This window comes from Heptranchias perlo, chromosome 21, assembly GCF_035084215.1.
Source record: "Heptranchias perlo isolate sHepPer1 chromosome 21, sHepPer1.hap1, whole genome shotgun sequence".
NCBI lineage: Eukaryota > Metazoa > Chordata > Chondrichthyes > Hexanchiformes > Hexanchidae > Heptranchias > Heptranchias perlo.
In genome coordinates, this window is record NC_090345.1 from 41,253,794 (window position 1) to 41,275,285 (window position 21,492).

Here is a 21,492-nt window from a genome sequence, read left to right on the forward strand (position 1 = left end):
TCCACCCCAGTCCATCACCGGCATCTCCACATCATATGAATTTTGAGGGAGCAATAATCTTATCTGTTGATACAAGGAAGTGCACTCCTCACAACGTGAATGTAATCATTAGCATCTTGCACTCGGAACACCGCACGATTGCTAAAAGTGGGTCTAGTGCATGCTGATGCAGAGTGGAAGAAAGCATTGGAACGTAGGAACAGGAGTAGCCCATTCAGCCCCTTGTGCCTGCTCCGTCATTCAATCAGATCATAGCTGATCTGTACCTCATCTCCATTTACCCACCTTAGCTCCATATCCCTTGATACCCTTACCTTACCTAGCATCTTTTACCTCAGTGATGCAGCAGTGAACTGGATACTGGCTAATCTGAGTATTGCCTCATTGGTATCTGGGTGCACTCGGTAGGATAGAAACTCAGTGCAGTGGTCACTTTCATTTCTACAAAAAGTGCTGTTCAGCTAGTCTTCTGTGGTTGTAGGTCTAGTTCCAGGAGCTAGCCTTGGGCCGAGGTCCAAGTAGAATCATAGAAAATTATGGCACAGAAGGAGGCCATTCGGCCCATCATGTCCATGCCGGTCGAAAAAGAGCTATCCAGCTTAATCCCATTTTCCAGCACTTGGTCAGTATGGCACTTCAAGTGCTCATCCAAGTTCTTTTTAAATGAGTTGCGGGTTTTGCTGACCGCAAGATGACAAGTCGGCAGTACTCGAGCTGCATTGAGTACTAGCAAGTTTTGTAAATCCACCTCTTACGGCTTTAGGTCCTGCCAGGCAGTGGTTATCGGCTGCAGCTGTTCCTCCTCCAAAGTATCCAGCATTGCTAGATTTAGTGTGATACCCATGTCGCAGAATTCACCGAAAGACTCTTTTAGGCAAAATCCCCAACTCTGCTCAATATTTCAGCTAGCTTGGCTTTGGAAGGTGCTGGAACCCTAGCTTTAAATGGGAGAAATGAATGTGGTGTGGGAATTAAGTAAATTTGCAGTTCCACACCAATAGCTGCTTAACAAGTAATTAAGCAAAGAAAGCATTAATACTGGGGCGATGCACTACGGTGCATTAGAACCAGATATTCACAGAAGAAAGTTTCGGAGCATGGACATAAGTTAATGCCACTCAATTAATAACAAGACACAAAATAACTGTCCCTCAAAGCAAAATTAGCACATGCACGAGTTCTAACGCACAAAACAAATGAAAGCCCAAACTGACAGTTTGCTATCCAAGGAATCCTACCCTACAGATAACTCTAGCCACAGATTGTGAATCTACAATTAAGCCTCTAGGCAAAGTGACTACAGCTGCCAGTCAAGAGAAATTAGCTCTTCCCTTAAAACAAGAACTGGGTTTCTTTTGGAGTCCCAAGACGATCTTGCGCAAATGACTTCAAGGGCCTCGGGATAACAGCCAGGATAAAGCCTGCTCTCACAATACTCCTAAGCACCACCGCTTGAGCAGTGACGATCGGCCACAGCACCCCAAAAACTGGCTGAACTACTGTAGGGAGATTATTAAACATTGAGATTGAGACCTCCAGTTATTCTGTTGGGGGCAGGGGGGAGGTGGGGGGGGAGTGTGGAAGTGGGCAGCCTGCCAAATTATTTCGGTTATTATTGAAGAAGAAATACTTACATTTATATAATGTCTTATTACATCTCTCAGTAATGTCCCAAAGCCGCTTCACATATGATGAATTACTTTGAATTGCTGTCGCTGAAATGAGAAACATTTTGCACACAGCAAGGCTCCATAAACACTGATGAGCTGAATGACCAGTTTATCTGTTTTTGGTGGTTTTGGTTGAGGTGGGAATGTTGGGCAGGACACTGGGAGATTTCCCTGCTCTCCTTTGAATAGAGCCATTGGAAAGTTTAAATTACTCTATGTTCAGGTGGACATAATGTCCCCAATCAGCAAAGGGTAAGACAGAAGGAGCGCTGCCATGATCGACCAATATCACACTTTGCTTTCTTGGGCGATCCACTGCAATTGGCATTCATTGACTTGTACCAATTTCCCAAGTATTTTCCACTTTTGGATAAACCAAGTAGTCTTTCAGCTCTGAATAACAACCCAGACATTCTTCTCACTGTAAAGAGTATATAAAAATAATTCATCATAATCAAGCTATTTTGAATCAAACATTTACCAAAATCTCTGAGTCTCACTGGGCACTGCGTATGGGGATGGTTTTTTTTCTTAATTTTAATGGGCGCTAAAATGGGCCGTGTAGCGCCCGTTATTAGAGCGCGACGTAGCCTCCCGAACATCCAAGATGGCATCTTGGCTGCGCACGCATGTTTCCAGCGTGATGTGCGCCAGATGCCATCTTGGCATAGGAGTTAGTGCATGCGCAAATACCAAATGCCAGAAGCACGTAAAGTAAGTAGAAAATGGATATAATCAGTGTGCATCGTTGATTTAAAGTGGTAAGTCCCAAAATGGTATCTAACACTCAACTCAACGCACAATCTTAACAACGACCATTTGAATGTGTCTTAGAGTGTCTGGAGGACCCCCACCAGCGCTATTTAAAGGGACCATGCAGGATTTACAGGTTAATGGCTGGATTATTGCTTCTGGCTGCAGAGACATTTGTAGCCGTTTTTGGAGGTCTCCTATACTTGAAAACTAGGACGCGGGGACATAGTCTAACATTAAGAGCCAGGACGTGCAGGAGTGAAGTTAAGAAACGCTTCTACACGCAAAGGTCAGGAGAAGATTGGAACGCTCTTCTGAAAACGGCAGTTGATGCTAACTCAATTGGGAATTCTAACTCTGAGATTGATAGATTTCTGTGAACCAAGGGTATTAAGGGGCTAAGGCAGGTATATGGAGTTAGGTCACAGGTCCACCATGATCTCATTGAATGGCGGAACAGGCTCGAGGTGCTAAATGCTACTGCTGCCTCCTGTTATGCGCCACCTTCTGCAAGAAAGCGGAACGTGTGTCTGGGTGATGTGCCTATCATGGTTGAATGGCTGCCAGTGTGTGTGGCCTGTGAGTTGTGGATGCGGCTAATGGTGCAGTTGGTAGGTGATGCCACTTGACAGTTGACCTCACTCACCTTGACCACTCATGTTAAAGCACTGAACTTCTTCCTGCACTGCATCCATGTTCATGGTTTCTGTGCACCTGGTATTGACTTTGTCCCCCGCTGCCTTCCACAGCTATTTGAGTATATGTCTGGAGGGTCTCTTGCTCCACCCCACCTCCACCCCCGCGGATATAGGATGTCCCTCCTTCTGTCCACCTCTTGCACCAAGGCCTCTCTTGTTAATCAGCCCATTATGCATGGATCAGTGTTTCTTTGCGTGTGGGTGTGCAATGTGTTGCATAATTGAAACTTGAATTAGGGATAAGAACGAATGCATTTTTAGGGTCTTTTTAAAACATTTTCTCAGGAAAAATTAGGATCGTTTATTTTCAGACCAGTTCATACTATTCCAATTTAGATTGATCTATCTATCCATCCCATTGAGAATCACATTTGCACAATAAGATTTACAGATGTGGTTTATTTATTATTCTTCGTGGATAAATGAATGTATCCTAGCATGAGAGAATCTTTGTTCCTTTGAGATATCTATCCTTGCGACATGTAGTTGCGCTTTCTGCATTTTTTAACCATGTCCCTGTGGTTTATCTATCATTCACTTTCTCCCATTGTCAACATGAGTCACATTCCTACTGCCCCCGAGTGAGTATGCTATTTTCTGCATAGTTATATTTGGGCCTGTGGCCTGAGCTTTTTATTTTGATAAGCTTGCAACTCCAACTCAAGTGTTTACTTAGCATCTAATTTATGCCACATACTAGTTCCCAAATCTGTGTCCAGTGCCTCTAGCAGACAAGGCTTATAGTGATTTCCAATGGACGGTGACTTCATATTATGTGAATGCTGCTAAAAATTTCTGGGGGAAGTCCGAGGGAAGTAGGCATCAGAAGTCTGAAATTCGGAGTAGCTGAAATGTTGATAGCATCTTTTCTGGTCAACAGGTAAATCAGCTGACGATCATCATCTTCCTTCTCCCTCAAGGGAAAACTGATGAACCATTCTAAAGAGACGTACTGGATTCACAGTATTGACTTAAATTTGCTCCCTCAGAATTAAACCAGATAATGAAGCAGTCCATGCCCGCGTGCAACATCCAGGTTTGGGCTGATAAGTGGCAAGTAATATTTGCGCCAGACAAGTGCCAGGCAATGACCATTTTCAACAAGAGAGAGTCTAACAACCCCCCTTTGAAATTCAACGGCATTACCATCGCTGAATCCCCCACCATCAACATCCTGGGGGTCACCTTTGACCAGCTGTTTTCTGCAACGAGTGACTCACCTTCTGACTCACCAAAGCCTTTCCACCATCTACAAGGAACAAGTCAGGAGTGTGATGGAATACTCTCCACTTGTCTGGATGAGTGCAGCTCCAACAACACTCAAGAAGCTCGACACCATCCAGGACAAAGCAGCCCACTTGATTGCCAACCCATCCACCACCCTAAATATTCACTCCCTTCACCACCGGCTCACCATGACTGCAGTGTATACCATCCACAGGATACACTGCAGTGACTCGCCAAGGCTTCTTCGACAACACCTCCCAATCCCATGACCTAGAAGGACAAGGGCAGCAGGCACATGGGAACAACACCACCTGCACGTTCCCCTCCAAGTCACACACCACACCGACTTGGAAATATATTGCCGTTCCTTCATCGTCGCTGGTCAAAATCCTGGAACTCCCTACCTAACAGCACTGTGGGAGAACCTTCACCACACGGACTGCAGCGGTTCAAGAAGGTAGCTCACCACCACCTTCTCAAGGGCAATAAGGGATGGGCAATAAATGCTGGCTTTGCCAGCGATGTCCACATCCCATGAACGAATTTTTTAAAATCTGCAGCATCATCTATTTTTAGTTCAACATCAACTACTATACCATCAAATCCCAATATCTCAAAAGTCGAACCTATTTTGATCAATACTGTGATTCCTGTACAGTAGTTGAGGAGAGATGGATCTGATAGTTGTAAAAGTCTTAGATATCAGTGCAGTGATACTTATGCCTCTAGTTGACCAATGACTACCACTTATGGTGCTACATGCATTGGTCCTGAGCCCCATGTCAGTAGAGCACTGGAAGAACAATATTGACTCTTCAGAGACAATGGTGATGGATAATTTGGGCCACTAGAGAGTGAGTACCCATAGCCAACATCTCAATCTTCTGAACCAGGTAGTTGAAGTGCAGACAGTCCTATCAGATTATGTTACATTGAGAAGAGCATTACTGTAACTTTCCAGGTTTTCCTGGGGCTGATTTTCACTTTAGCAGTGACGGAAAACTGGTGGTAGCAGATTGGCTGCCTGTTCACTTCACCCAATTTTGCTTTTCATTGAAGACAATTGAAAGAAAAATCTGGTGGGTGTGTAACGGGAGCCAATCCACTACTTCCAGTTTATTGCCACCACCAAAAGTAAAAATTATCCCCCCCCGGCCCCCTCCGTGTTTTGGAAGACACATTTATTCTACTTGTAGGTGTTTAATATCAGATTACAGGATTACAGTGGATTAAACAGCTCATAGAACAGATTATATATTTCATTTCTATTATCGGTACAAGAGATTGGGGAGATGGGATTGTAACCCATCCCACCAGGCAGGAAGTTTGATTTCCACCCACCCCCTGCAACATGCCTTGGGGCTGGCAGGCGGCCCCCTGGCCCCGTGATATTTTTAAATTTGTTTTTGGGATGTGGGCGTCGCTGGCGAGGCCAGCATTTATTGCCCATCCCTAATTGCCCTTGAGAAGGTGGTGGTGAGCCGCCTTCTTGAACCGCTGCAGTCTGTGTGGTGAAGGTTCTCCCACAGTGCTGTTAGGAAGGGAGTTCCAGGATTTTGACTCAGCGACGATGAAGGAACGGTGATATATTTCCAAGTCGTGATGGTGTGTGACTTGGAGGGGAACGTGCAGGTGGTGTTGTTTCCACCCGAAGCTGGCAAGCTGCCTTTTTCTGCTCATTTCGAGCAGGCAGCTGGCCTGTCGGATGCAAACGAGGCTCGGGAGTTAAAATAGCCGGGCCTCAAACAGATGCCGTTGGACGGGCCCCCCGCCCTTAAACCTGCTCCTGGCTAAAATTCCCCGCGAGCAAGAGTCACGAACATGCGGAGTTTCAGTGCAGTAGGATGTGGATTCCTGCCTGTGATCCCTAAAATCATCAAAGTCCCAGTTTCAAGTTATCATGCAGTGAAACACACAGCAGAATCTAGCTGCTGCTCCATAAGGGGTGTGAGAAATGAGAGGGATGTTGATCACTCGAATACTCGTGTGCCTTCTAGCGAACTTTTGTGCAATTTCAGGGGAAGCTAGATCCGTACATGAGGGAGAAAGGAATAGAATGATATGTTGATAGGGTGAGATGAAGTGAGGCGGGAGGAGGCTCGTGTGGAGCATAAACACCAGCATAGACCTGTTGGGCCGAATGGCCTGTTTGTGTGCTGTCAAAGTCTTTGTAATTCTATGTAATTTATGTACCAGCAGGTGCAGTAGCAGTTGCTGCATGGTCTAAGGAGACCGGGGGAAAGTGTTTGTGCCCTCCAAAGAAGGATAACTAAATAAATACAATTAACAGGCATTGAGAGTCAGTGCAGTGGGAGAAGTGATAGTTCATGGGTTCATCCCCATGATTCCTCATATATCAAGTTCCTGATTTCAGCTGGATGGTCAGGAGGAGGTGCCATGCAGAGAGGTCATGTATCTGCAGGAAGAGGGAGAAAAGTCATCGGGTAAATCACTGATTTGCTTTCCAGGTGCTGGCTCAAACGAACCATTGGCAGAAACTTGGCAATTGGCTGGGTTGCCAGGAAATGGCACTTGACAAAATGGGCGCCAAATTGGGCTGTGTAGCGCCCGTTGTTTCGGCGCTTCGCGATCTCCCGAAGTGCCAAGATGGCGTCTTGGCTGTGCACGTATGTTTCCAGCGTGCCGTGCGCCAGACGCTATCTTAGTACAGGAGTTAGTGCAGGTGCAGATAACGAATGCCAGAATCATGTAAAGTAAGGAGAAAATGGCTTTACTCAGTGTGCAACGTTGATTTAAAGTGATAGACACCATTTTGGGACTTAACGCTCAACTCAACACACAGTCTTAACCCCGACCATCTGAACGTGTCTTCGAGTGCCTGGAGGACCCCCACCAGCGCTATTTAAAGGGACCATGCAGGATTTACAGGTTAGTGGCTGGATTATTGCTTCTGGCTGCCGAGACATTTGTAACTGTTTGCGGAGGTCTCCTATACTTGAATACTAGGAATAGGGGACATAGCCTAACATTTAGAGCCAGGACGTGCAGGAGTGAAGTTAGGAAATGCTTCTACATGCAAAGGGTGGGAGAAGTTTGGAACACTCTTCTGCAAACGGCAGTTGATGCTAGCTCAGTTGTGAATTCTAAATCTGAGATTGATAGATTTCTGTGAACCAAGGGTATTAAGGGGTATGGGGCTAAGGCGTGTATATGGAGTTCGGTCACAGGTCCACCATGATCTCACTGAATGGCGGAACAGGCTAGAGGGGCTAAATGCCACTGCCACTTGCTGCCTCCTGTTTTGCGCCACCTTCTCCTGCAAGAAAGCAGGATGTGTGTCTGGGTGATATGCCTGTCATGGTTGAATAGCTGCCAGTGTGTGTGGCCTGTGAGTTGTGGGTGGGCAGCTTGAAACAGTGATAATGTGTGAGGGTGAGAGGAAGCATCTGATTGGAACAATTGAGTACTGATGGAAAGAGTTTGTTGGTATGTGGGCGATGGGGGTGTAGTGCGTGGTGCAATTGGTAGGAGCTGCCACTTGACAGTTGACCTCACTCACCTTAACCACTCATGATAAAGCACTAAACTTCTTCCTGCACTGCATCAGTGTTCATGATGCTGTGTGTCTGGCATTGACTTTGTCTCCTACTGCCTCCCACTGCCTTTTGGGTATATATCTGGAGGGCCTCTCCCCCCAACTCCCCACTGCGGACATAGGATGCCCCTCCCTCTGTCCACCTCTTGCACCGTGGCCTCTGGTGCATCAGCAGAGAACCTTGGTGCACGCACTCTCACAGGCCTGGTACAAACTCAGATCGGCAGATTGGTGAGGTCTCGCATGCAGATTGGAGCATGTGGAATTTAGTAGTGCGCAACCTTTATTCAATGTTTTAACATAACTCATCAGTGTGTAAAAATAGAGACGGGACCTGCCTCTGTGTTTTACGTGTGCGATGTCTGATCTCCGTTCAGACTCCGTGCAGACAGCAGACTGTTATTTTTAGCAAACAACAGGTACTGGCTACCTTTAAGAGATTTGAAGTGACATCCTCTCTTTGAGATTGGAGCTCCCCCTGCTGGTGGAAAGTGTGAATTGCATTGATTGACGTGCAAGGCCTGGATTTCATTGCAGCTTGACGGTGAGTACTGAGGCCGGACAAAGTTCTCGTCCTGCCTGTGCAGGGGCCATTGGGCGCAGGTTAATAGTGGATGACACTACCTACGCCCAATAATAGGCCCTATCGAATTTTCCCCCATAGTCCCTAGGGGTGTCTAATTGGCCGTACGGAAGCGAGTCCCCTGTTTGTCCATTGATTCTGGGCTCTCTTGAACTGCGAAGTTGAGGTGGGAATCTCTCGGGTAGTAGGTACTGCAGTGGAAAAGGGCTGCAGAAAGGCGGCTGCCAGCCCTCTCCAAGGAGTGCCCTGAGCCTGTTAATTTTTAACAGGTAATGGTATCGAATTGTACTGAGGTTACATAAGCTACTCAATGTATGTACTACAAGTTCCATATAACCTTTAATTAACTATGGGTCAAGGAAACATAAAAACTTTGCCAAATTCAATAACAATAATCACAGCGGTACTGTCAGAATAGATGGAAATTAGTTAAGTAAAAAAGTTTGGTGCATCATAGGAGTAATTATAATAAAAGGAAGCTGATTATCTTCAGAAAATCAATAAAAAGTTCATTGAGGTTGTAAGGAACAGTAACAAATAGGCTTCATTTTTCCTCTAATAAAATAATAAATTTATATTTATAACACCATAGTTGCCTGGTTTAATTCTGCTGTTTTGTCCACAACTCAGATATTCAAAATAGCAACATGAATATGTATGTCGGTAATAGTTGAATTATTCTCAACTACATGGATTTTGATTTGTGAACTCATTAGGGAACAATAGCAAGAAAATGTTTACCAGAGAAAATGCTTGGAACTTTTACGTTAGAATGCTGTTTATTTCATACTCCTGATTTTCTCCATTGATGCACAGGTGCTAGCATTTTTGGCCCAGGCCCTATCAAAACAATAAATAAAGTAAACAGGAATCAGAATCAGGATCCATGTTCCAAAAAAATTGGAGTCAGGAATAAGTGTTATGAATATGAATGCACAAAGCATGGGGGGTGGGGGGGTTGGGGATCCTGGGGCCAGGGGCTAAAGGTCGGGGATCTTGGGTCCGGGGGTCGTAGATCTCGGGGTCGGGAGTGGCAGCGATCGGGAGGGTGGTTTAATGCGGGGTTGGGAGGAGCCCTCCCTTGCATATGTAAAGAGCCTAACGTCTGCTTCAGGCGTGGGTAAAGGACGCCTCCTGTTTGTCCTCACCCAACATGGCGGGCGGCACACTTCCTGCCTGTCATTGTGGGGACTTAGGAGGCCGCGTAGCAACTGCAATATGGTCGCAACGTGGCTCAATTTCTAGGCACATGGCTTTTTGAATTAGTGACATTGTAGACTACCTAGACAGGATTGAAGATATTTGCATTGTTGTAGCTAAGCAAAGTGTCATTGCCTTATGCCATTACATGAAACGTGCAGGTTTTATCTCTTGTCTCTTTGACTGAAATTTTGCCCAGATTGACAGAGGCATCTACCTATAATTTTCACTATTCAAGCTGTGATTTAGTGTGTATCACTCAGAAGTGCTTATGACCATCACATCTACTGATGTACTAGTGTTAACCAGGATTCTTAGTTGATGTCCTAGTTTCTTTTCAATACTTTTGAAGCAGTCATGCCGCATCCTTGCCATCAGTGTAATGTCTGTGTGTGTTTCTTTTTTACAGACATTAACTATTTATATAATATGGAAATGATATGCCAGATACATTTCTTGTCATGTGCGTGTCGCACTTCCTGTATCATAGTTAAACATCGCACTTTGCCATCCTACTTTTTGAAAAAAAGAGAACAAGGAATCTGTAATTAGCTCCACTGAGAGAAACTTAACAATGAGAAAGCAGACACTCAACCAACCAAATCAGTCAAAACCTTTCTTCAAAAACTTTTTGCTGCCTTTTTTCTTTCAGCCAGCTGATTGCACACATTTCAAAACTACGATACATATTCAAAATCTTACATCTTGCATGCACTTATAAATTTCTAAATTCATACTTCTAAAGCAAACTACGTACGTACATTTCTCATGCTGTAATTACATCCTCCCCCAGTAGAAACATTGCAATGCCACCACTAATGGAAAGATATAATTACAATGTGACAAGCTTACGTAGGCAGTTTCCATTATAAATATGGACCTAGGAATTTATAATAGAAAAATAAGGACAGAATGTATAACTTCATCGGGACTGAATTATTTCTGTGCATACTGGTCCAATTATATCCCTTTGTTCTAGCTCCATTTCACCTCAAGACTACACTTAGCCTTGACTCCTTGTAATAAACATTTCAAAACTTAAATAATTTTCAATAAATATTGCAACTTATCCATAAATTTACCTAGCTCAAATGTTTGCATCATATTTATGCCCAGAGACCTAGCCTTTCTCACAGGCCTGGCGTCTGTTTGTCACTAACCTCACTTTTTCTATTCCCCTTGATTCAGCCTTTACCCCCAAATATTTCAACTCACCACCCCCCCCCAAATTTTATCCGCCTCCCTAAGTTTTCCACTAACCGCCTACTTCTGTCTCCCACCAGGTGTTAGCCCATCTCTTTTCCAACCATCTTCCCAGAGTAATTCCAAATGGCATCAGTTGCAATATAGTATGTCGCACAAAAAGAACGATTGCAGGTACATGCTATATAGCTTAATAAACAGTTCAACTCACCAATTATGTCAATCGCACAACACAGTACCAGAATATATAAACATAAAATAAAGCTTTACAAAACGCAATTAAATAGTCATCATGCACAAAAATCCAATCAGCTGCAGTAAATATAGGAATAAAAAAAGAGCAATAACAATTAAGAAAGAAACAAAATAATACAACACTATCTACAAGTTTCAGAAAAGAGATGGCGTTCTGAACAAAATAGTAACTCACTAATATTCACCATCGGGATAATAACCAATGAAACAAATCACAACAATTATAATCAGATTAAAGACCATTAATTTACAATTACAGTCATAAGAAAAGTTAATTTCATTAAATTTTTTCAAAGCAATTTCTGTCATTTATTTTTAAATCAATTTTCTGAATAACTAAAATATATTATATATTATCCATTACATCAAACAATCTTCATGAACCTCCAAGGGTAATTTTCACTTTCATTGCATGAGGAGTAATCTGGCGAGGTGGATAGCCTGACCATTGTAGAACCCACCCAAGTTTCAATCTGGATTACTGCCCCTAGCCACAGGTTTCTCAGGAGCAGTTATCGCAATCCCTGCGAGTCCTAATCCCATCAGAGGACCCCCCAGGATTTGCATGTGTTCGGAGGCCCCTGCTTGCTTGTAGCGGGCGCCTCGGCTAATTCTGATAAGTGCGCAGTTAAAATGGCAGCGGGCGGGGGCTCGAAGGGAATGCAGCGTTAAGTGCTCTTCCACTATTTTAACCACCCGCCTGCCCTGTTCTCTTGGGCGGGAAGGGTTACAGTCGGGGCTTATGTGTCTGACTATTAATGCCTTCTGAAATGGCCCAGCAAGCCACTCAGTAGTAAAACAGTTGTTTTGAATGCCAAGTAAATGCCAAGTTTATTGCGAGGGGGTTGGAGTACAAGAGTAAGTAAGTCTTACTACAATTGTACATGGCTTTGGTGAGACCTCACCTGGAGTACTGTGTACAGTTTTGGTCTCCTTATCTAAGGAAGGATATACTTGCCTTAGAGGCGGTGCAATGGAGGTTCACCAGATTAATTCCTGGGATGAGAGGGTTGTCCTATGAGGAAAGGTTGAGTAGAATGGGCCTTTACTCTCTGGAGCTTAGAAGAATGGGAGGTGATCTCATTGAAATGTATAAGATTCTGAGGGGGCTTGATAGGGTTGATACTGAGAGTCTAGAACTAGAGGGTATAGTCGGAGGGTAAGGGGTCAGCCATTTAAGATTGAGATGAGGAGGAATTTCTTCACTCAGAGGGTTGTGAATCTTTGGAATTCTCTACCTCAGAGGGCTGTGGATGCTCAGTCATTGAGTATATTCAAGGCTGAGATAGATAGATTTTTGGACTCTCGGGGAATCAAGGGATATGGGAATCGGGCTGGAAAGTGGAGTTGAGGTTGAAGATCAGCCATGATCTGATTGAATGGTGCAACAGGCTCGAGGGGCCATATGGCCTACTCCTGCTCCTATTTCTTATGATCTTACGTTAAGTACCACCTACTCAGGGCAACTAGGGCAATAAATGCAGTGTTGCCCACAATTGGAGAATAATTCTTTTTTTTAAAAAGATCAACAAGGTGCAATAATGGAAGATTTTATAATCCATGTTCCACTGTAACTACTATAATCAATATTATCTCCTCACATCAAACTGTTGGAAAACATTTCTCATAAAATAATCCAAAAGCAAAACACTGCGGATGCTGGAAATCTGAAATAAAAACAGAAAATACAGGAAATACTCAGTAAGTCAGGCAGCATCTGTGGAGAAAGAAACAGTTAATGTTTCAGGTCGATGACCTTTCGTTAGAACTGGAAGAAGTTGAAGATTTAACTGTTTTTAAGCAAGTACAGAGCCAGGGAAAGGGTCGGGGGTGGGGGGGGAGCGGAGGAAAGAACTAAAAGGTCTGAGATAGGGTGGAGGGCAGGAGTGATTAAATGACAAAAGGGATGACGGTGCAAGGCAAGGAGGGTGGTAATGGGACAAATAAAGAAATAAAAGATGGGTCTGGAGGAGCTGTAAATAGCAACAGTAGAACCATTACCAGCGCCTGCTGTTTGAAAAAATGAGAGCAGTGGTTATGATCTGAAGTTGTTTAAATCAATGTTGAGTCCAAAAGGTTATAAAGTGCCACAAGCTTCCGTTGAGCTTCACTGGGAACAGTGTAGGAGGTGCTGTTTCCTTATCGCAACCCCAACTGGAAAATTTCATCAACTTTGCTTCCAATTTTCACCCTTCCCTCGCCTTCACATGGTCCATCTCCGACTCTTCCCTTCCCTTCCTCGACTTCTCTAACTCCATTTCTGGGGATAGGCTGTCAACCAGTATCCACTACGAGCACACCGACTCCCACAGCTACCTTGATTACACTTCCTCCCACCCTGCTTCCTGTAAGGACTCCATTCCCTTCCCCCAGTTTCTCCATCTCCGTCACATCTGTACTGTCGTTGTCACCCTCCACACCAGTGCTTCCGACATGTCTTCCTTTTTCCTCAACTGAGGATTCCCCTCCACTATAGTTGACAGTGCACTCGACTGTGTCCATCCCATTTCCCGCACTTCAGCCCTCCCCGCTTCACCTCCCTCCCAGAACCATGATGGGGTCCCCCTTATCCTCACTTTCCAACCCACCAGCCTTCACGTTGAACGTACCATCCTCCGCCATTTCCGCCACCTCCAGTGCGATGCCACCACCAAACACATCTTCCCCTCCCCTCCCCTTTCAGCATTCCGAAGGGACCGTTCCCTCCGTGACACCCCATCCACTTTTCCATCACCAACATCAACTACTCTCCTCTCCATGGCACCTCCCCGTCCGAGCGCAGGAGATGCAACACCTGCCCTTTCGCCTCCTCCCTTCCCACCGTCCAGGACCCCAAACATTCCTTCTAGGTGAAACAGCGGTTTACTTGTACTACTTTCAATTTAGTACACTGTATTCGTGCTCACAATGTGGTCTCCTCTACATTCGGGAGACCAAACGCAGACTGGGTGATCACTTTGCTGAATACCTCTGCTCAATCCGCAAGTGTGACCCTGACCTGCCGGTCGCTTGCTATTTTAATTCCCTGTCCCACTCCCACTCTGACCTCTCTGTCCTCGGCCTGTTACACTGTTCCAATAAAGCTCAACGTAAGCTCGAGGAACAGCACCTCATCTTTCGATTAGGCACTTTACAACCTTCCGGACTCAACATTAATTTCAACAACTTCAGATCAGAACCACCGCTCCCATTTTTTCAGACAGCAGGTGTTGGTAATGGTTCTACTGTTGCCATTTACAGCTCCTCGAGACCCATCGTTTCTTTCTTTACCTGTCCCATTACCACCCTCCTTGTCTTTCACCATCATCCCTTTTGTCATTTAATCACTCCTGCCCTCCACCCTATCACAGATCTTCCCTTTTGTTCTTCCCCCCCCCCTCCCTTTCCTTCCCCTCCCCCCACTTTCCCTAGCTCTGTACTTGCTTAAAAACTGTTAAATCTTCAACTTATTCCAGTTTTGACGAAAGAATCATCAACTTGAAACATTAACTGTTTCTTTCTCCACTGATGCTGCCTGACTTGCTGAGTATTTCCAGCATTTTCTGTTTTATCCCATAAAATAACACTTTGTTTACTCTGTTACTGATGAAATCTTTCTTGTGTAATTAATAGTTAATAGATATTTTACCACTGACCACTGTATCCTGATCTTAATTTTTTTATGAGCGTTTATGCACTGTAATCTGCCTATTAAGACATCGCTCACATTTGGCCAAAGTGCATTCCATATCCGCATAGATCAATCAGAGGTACATTTCATTTGATCTTTCAGGTAATCCTCATAATCCCATTTTTGATGCCTTTTCAATTTCTGTTTGGCATTTTTCAGCCTTTCAGGGATGTCAGTATCACTGTTCTTCACCCTCATTATGGAGTGTCTGTCTACACTGCGCCATTCCGAGAGTACTGGCTGGTCACTGAAACATGAGCTATTCAAAATCATGAAGGGTCTAGACAGAGTGGATAGAGAAACTGTTCCCATTGGCGGAAGGGTCAAGAACATATTAAGGTGATTGGCAAAAGAAACAAAGGTGACATGAGGAAAAACTTTTTTTACACAGCGAGTGGTTAGGATCTGGAATGCACTGCCCGAGGGGGTGGTGGAGGCAGATTCAATCATGGCCTTCAAAAGGGAACTGGATAAGTACTTGAAAGGAAGAAATTTGCAGGGTTACGGGGATAGGGCGGGGGAGTGGGACTAGCTGCTTTGCTCATGCATAGAGCCAGCACGGACCCGATGGGCCGAATGTGCTGTAACCTTTCTATGATTCTATGTTAAGACTGATTCTCTGATTGGGCGCTCCTTTCACAGGTGCTTTCCATCTTAACGGACAGGTATTTTTGGCCTTTTAAATTAAAGAAATGTTTTTGCTGCTTCTGTACAACATGGAGAATGTTGTTAGTCCTTTAAACTTACTGATAGGGATCATGTTCAGTACTGTCCTATCCCCTTTATGTACAGGCAATCAAGGGGAAACTCCCTCGACAGCTGCTAGCGAAATCTATCTGGCCCTGTCCTGAGCCACACAGGGTTGGGCATTAAGACCATGCAACCAGAGTAACTGCACGGGGTCCTGAGCCAGTCAGAGGTCCTCAGCAGATCTAGTCCCTGTAACCGGCCGTTGCTGGCTGCATTGGTCAGTCCAGCTAGGCTGAGCTCTTGGCCTAACGTACTCTGTTTCTGCTCGACTGGACTGTACGGGTCTTTGCTGCTGTTGGCGTAAAGCATCACAAACAAGGGGCAGCAAAGTCATGGCTTCAGAGCCATCATCCTGGGTAAGTTTTGTTCACGTAACAGAAATTTAGAAAGGTGAATCAAGGTGCCCCATAACTATCCAGGAAAAATAAAAACAGAGAAGAAATTCGGACATAAAGACAGGAATAGAGAGGAAATTAAAAAAGAACAAAAATAAAGAAACAGGCAGATAGAGAAATACAAAGACAGGAAGAAACAGGGCCGGCATTAGGACCCTGCAACCCATGCAACTGCACAGTCAGGGGCCCCGAGTGTAACCAGTCCCCAAACCGAACCAAGGCAAACGCTGCCCCTGGAGTCACAAACACTTGTTTCCCTAACACAGAGTAAAATTCCATCTGACCTGCCCCTTTAAGGTTGCTTCTGCCTTTAAGTAACAAGCAGCACCTGGAATTCCTCATCGGTGCTCCAATAGAGTGCAGTACCCTCAGCGTACCCTGCAACACTTAAATCAGACCCGACAGGATAATCATGCGTTGAGGTTATGGTCCCAGTGCAAATTGCTGCCAGATATCATTGGGAGAGAAATATAGGCCCTATAGAGTCAATTTTGTAAGACTCTACCCTCTGATCTTGCCCAACAATATTTATCCTTACATTTCTTTTATAGTCAAGTTCTTGTCTTGACCTTGGCAAACTATTCAGAGATGTCTGTATAAAATGCACGATAGCAGAAAATGAAGAAAATAAAAGAGAAAAAAAAAGGTGAATGGAAGGAGATAATAAAAATGGAAGGAAATGTAAAAGAAATGGTAAAAAGTACGTAAATAATTCAGAGAGAAGATTGTGGAGAAGTGTAAAATGAAATCTGGAAAGGAAAAATGATGCATTCTGAAAGCAATTGAAAACATGGTTTCAGTTTATATATTTAAATTTGAGAAATATTTCAACCTTTTTTTTAAAAAAGAGTACCACATTTTACTTTGCTGAATTCAGAAATTGAACCTCACAATCCAAGAAGAACACAGATTTAACTGGTCATTAGTTTAATCACGGTGTTAACCCATGGACTAATAAAATAAAATCACTCTCAGCAATTTCCAGATTATAGGGCTGAAATTTCAAGGTGTTACCTTCCAGCACAAAGTTTCGCTGGTGTTGAACACAGGTTGGAAATCAAGGTGATAGTATCCCACACCCCAGCTCCTGTCTAACGGGACTCTGCACAAGGAGTGCAGCCAAGGAATATTTAACAGATTAAAATGCAATATTCCATTTTTGCCATCTGTCTTTTGAAACATTGGGCAAGAATCTGTATTCTTACCTGAACTTGCTACATCTACTTAATGGCATGAAGTTATAGTCCAGCAATTTTATTTTAAATTCACAAGCTTTCGGAGGTAGCCTCCGAAAGCTTGTGAATTTAAAATAAAATTGCTGGACTATAACTTGGTGTTGTAAAATTGTTTACAATTGTCAACCCCAGTCCATCACCGGCATCTCCACATAATGGCATGAATAATGGCACTATATCAGAGAACAATTTGACCCAACTTCTTTCTCCCCATTACTAATTGTACTGGGTTTACCCACATGGTTCAGAGTTCGAAAGGAAAAAAATCCCAATATTGACACAATGATGACACCATTTTCCATAATTTACATTTTAATATAAAAGGATTTGATAAATAAGACCAGCTAGCTCAGCATCAGTTTAAGATTTGGTAGTGGATATGAGATTATGTCCACAGGGTAGTCTCACACCATCTTCATTTTGTACTACCTGCAGCTCTGCTCTCCCATAATTAGATAGCGGTGCAAGTGGGGCACTATAATGTGTCCCTTTGCAGCACTCTAAAAGCTTTAGTAAACCTAAAACATGATAGAGCAAGTGGGACAACATAATACATTATGTTGTTGAACAGAACATCATTCTTGTTCTAGAGTAGAACAATCACGCTCCCTATTGATAAGTACAGAACTGGGCCCAAATATGTTAGAATATATGAGGAGGCATATGCAGGATGAATGGAGATCAAGCAACACACTCTGTATTAGTTGTAGCAATGGAATGTCTGTCAGTGTGGTGTTGGTCATTGCAGAACGTAGATTTGTTGTGCAGTTTTGAGCTAGGTAGTTCCACAGTGAAGCTGGTTTTAAATGGGAAGGTGATGAGAGACTTGCTTATTGTTATGACGCTAGCTTTGTTTATTTACCGGTTGGAATAGGACAAAATGCAAAGTGGTGCCTAATGCAGTAAGGTTAATCAAGGAGTATGCCTTGAATTAATCTCAAACTGCAGAGTGCATTTGTCACGTTTAAAAATACTTTGTCACAGTGTTAGTTCATGAATCTTATTTAAATTCCCTTGTTGGTTGAAATTCCACTGTGCAATATTTGTGATGCATTGATTAATGTGCTTGCATGAGAGTCTTCAGTTTATTATTTTAACAAAATAAAACTTGTTAAAATAGTAAGCAGAAGAATTTCATGCAATTGTGTTAGCTGCACAATTAACTACACCACGAATATCACACCATGGAATTTCAGCCCACTAGAGATTACACACATAGTACTAGATACTCACTTGTTACAAACTGCTTTAATTTCTAATACCATCTTGGTTCACAAGTGAGATACAAATTACAATGAAAAATGTACTAAAAGTTGAATTTAGAAAATACAGTGCAATTGAGAGTTTCTTTGGAAGGAGCACTTCAAACATTTCAACATTTTACACATTTCTTCCAAAAACAGTTCAAATGGTCTTACCCTGACTTGACCCACATAGATATTTGCTTCCTCCTCCAATACAGTAAAGTTCTTAAGAAAGATGGCGTCAAAGGTTGGGTCATTGTCATTCACATCAGTAACCACAACGTTGACAGTAGCAGTGGAAGTCTAAGGAAAGAAAATCTAGGTTTAACAATGCTTGCTCTCTACAGACCACCATTTGAAGGCATATATAAATTTTGAAAACAATTTATGCATCCTGCTACATCTTAATGAGCAATTAGGATAATAATTTGCTATTAATTCTGAACAAGATGTGCAAGAAATATTTTCTTGGAACAGTTGGCATGACAAAGCTGTTATCAGTATCAAAGTGACATGTGAAAGTCATTTATAATGCACCTTTGGAAATCTGCAAATACTTCCCAACATAATCACAAGCAGAGAAAATTTTGATGCAGTTAATCAAGCCCTCTAGTGAATTATGTCAAGGTCATATTACTTAGAGCTGTTTGAACTAATGTCTATAATACATTCTGTAAATGTTTTTTTTTAAATATACAATGCATCAATTTATTATTAAAACATTCATGGCTTTCTGGTTCTGGTTCATCAACTATTCCATCTGGCTTTCAGAATATCAATGTATTACAACCAGTTACAAAAGAGTGATAGCATTTTCTAGTATTTATTTCAGTCAATCGGCTGAAAGGTTTTTAAGCAGCCATGGAAGACACTAAAATTCTCTTTCAATTTGTTCTCTTTGCTTTGTTGAGTTGCGAAAGTTTGATTATAAGCTTCTCAAGTTAATCTACTTTCTGCTGCTGCCTTTTGAAATGTGTCCAACAAGGAATGAAAATGTACTGGAAGTTTAATTTAGAAAACACAGTGCAATTCAGAATTTTTCAGAAGAAGCATTGTAGAAAACATTTTAATCATTTCAGCTACATATTTCTTCAGGAAGAACAAAGTCTGAATTTTCTCATTTTGGATTTAATTGACTATATTTTCTCCGAACTCCTTTTAGGACTCATTGTGTCAAGTGCCATTTCCTGGCAACCCAGCCAATTGCCAAATTTTTGCCAAAGGCTCGTTTGAGCCAGCACCTGGAAAGCAACTCAGTGATTTACCCGATGACTTTTTTCCCTCTTCCTACAGATACATGACCTCTCTGCATGGCACCTCCTCCTGACCATCCAGATGAAATCAGGAACTTGATATATGAGGAATCATGGGGATGAACCCATGAACTATCACTTCTCCCACTGCACTGACTCTCAATGCCTGTTAATTGTATTTATTTAGTTATCCTTCTTTGGAGGGCACAAACACTTTCCCCCGGTCTCCTTAGACCATGCAGCAACTGCTACTGCACCTGCTGGTACATAAATTACATAGAATTACAAAGACTTTGACAGCACACAAACAGGCCATTCGGCCCAACAGGTCTATGCTGGTGTTTATGCTCCACACGAGCCTCCTCCCGCCTCACTTCATCTCACCCTATCAACATATCATTCTATTCCTTTCTCCCTCATGTACGGATCTAGCTTCCCCTGAAATTGCACAAAAGTTCGCTAGAAGGCACACGAGTATTCGAGTGATCAACATCCCTCTCATTTCTCACACCCCTTATGGAGCAGCAGCTAGATTCTGCTGTGTGTTTCACTGCATGATAACTTGAAACTGGGACTTTGATGATTTTAGGGATCACAGGCAGGAATCCACATCCTACTGCACTGAAACTCCGCATGTTCGTGACTCTTGCTTGCGGGGAATTTTAGCCATGAGCAGGTTTAAGGGCGGGGGGCCCGTCCGACGGCATCTGTTTGAGGCCCAGCTATTTTAACTCCCGAGCCTCGTTTGCATCCCACAGGCCAGCTGCCTGCTCGAAATGAGCAGAAAAAGGCAGCTTGCCGGCTTCGGGTGGGTCAAAATCACAGGGCCAGGGGGCCGCCTGCCAGCCCCAAGGCATGTTGCAGGGGGTGGGTGGAAATCAAGCTTCCTGCCTGGTGGGATGGGTTACAATCCCATCTCCCCAATCTCTTGTACCGATAATAGAAATGAAATATATAATCTGTTCTATGAACTGTTTAATCCATTGTAATCCTGTAATCTGATATTAAACACCTACAACTAAAATAGATGTGTCTTCCAAAACACGGAGGGGGCCGGGGGGGGATAATTTTTACTTCTGGTGGTGGCAATAAACTGGAAGTAGTGGATTGGCTCCCGTTACACACCCACCAGATTTTTCTTTCAATTGACTTCAATGAAAAGAAAAATTGGGTGAAGTGAACAGGCAGCCAATCTGCTACCACCAGTTTTCCGTCACTGCTAAAGTGAAAATCAGCCCCAGGAAAACCTGGAAAGTTACAGTAATGCTCTTCTCAATGTAACATAATCTGATAGGACTGTCTGCACTTCAACTACCTGGTTCAGAAGATTGAGATGTTGATAATATCCATAAGTTGGCTATGGGTACTCACTCTCTAGTGGCTCAAATTATCCATCCCCATTGTCTCTGAAGAGTCAATATTGTTCTTCCAGTGCTCTACTGACATGGGGCTCAGGACCAATGCATGCAGCACCATAAGTGGTAGTCATTGGTCAACTAGAGGCATAAGTATCACTGCACTGATATCTAAGACTTTTACAACTATCAGATCCATCTCTCCTCAACTACTGTACAGGAATCACAGTATTGATCAAAATAGGTTCGACTTTTGAGATATTGGGATTTGATGGTATAGTAGTTGATGTTGAACTAAAAATAGATGATGCTGCAAGTTTAATTCTGAGGGAGCAAATTTAAGTTGATTCTGTGAACCCACTAAGTCTCTTTAGGATACTTCATCACTTTTCCCTTGAGGGAGAAGGAAGATGAAGATTTTCCAGGTATCTATCTGTTGATCAGG

The 21,492-nt window shown here is 43.3% G+C and overlaps 1 protein-coding gene across 1 annotated transcript in view; it reads right to left on the reverse strand.

The window, feature by feature from the left end:
• Positions 1–21,492, reverse strand: part of pcdh15b (protocadherin-related 15b) — a 591,688-nt gene that overhangs the window by 284,727 nt on the left and 285,469 nt on the right. Inside the window, exon 17 of the mRNA XM_068002764.1 lies at positions 18,614–18,742. Coding sequence (XP_067858865.1) covers positions 18,614–18,742 — 129 coding nt within the window. The remainder of the gene's footprint in view (positions 1–18,613; positions 18,743–21,492) is intronic.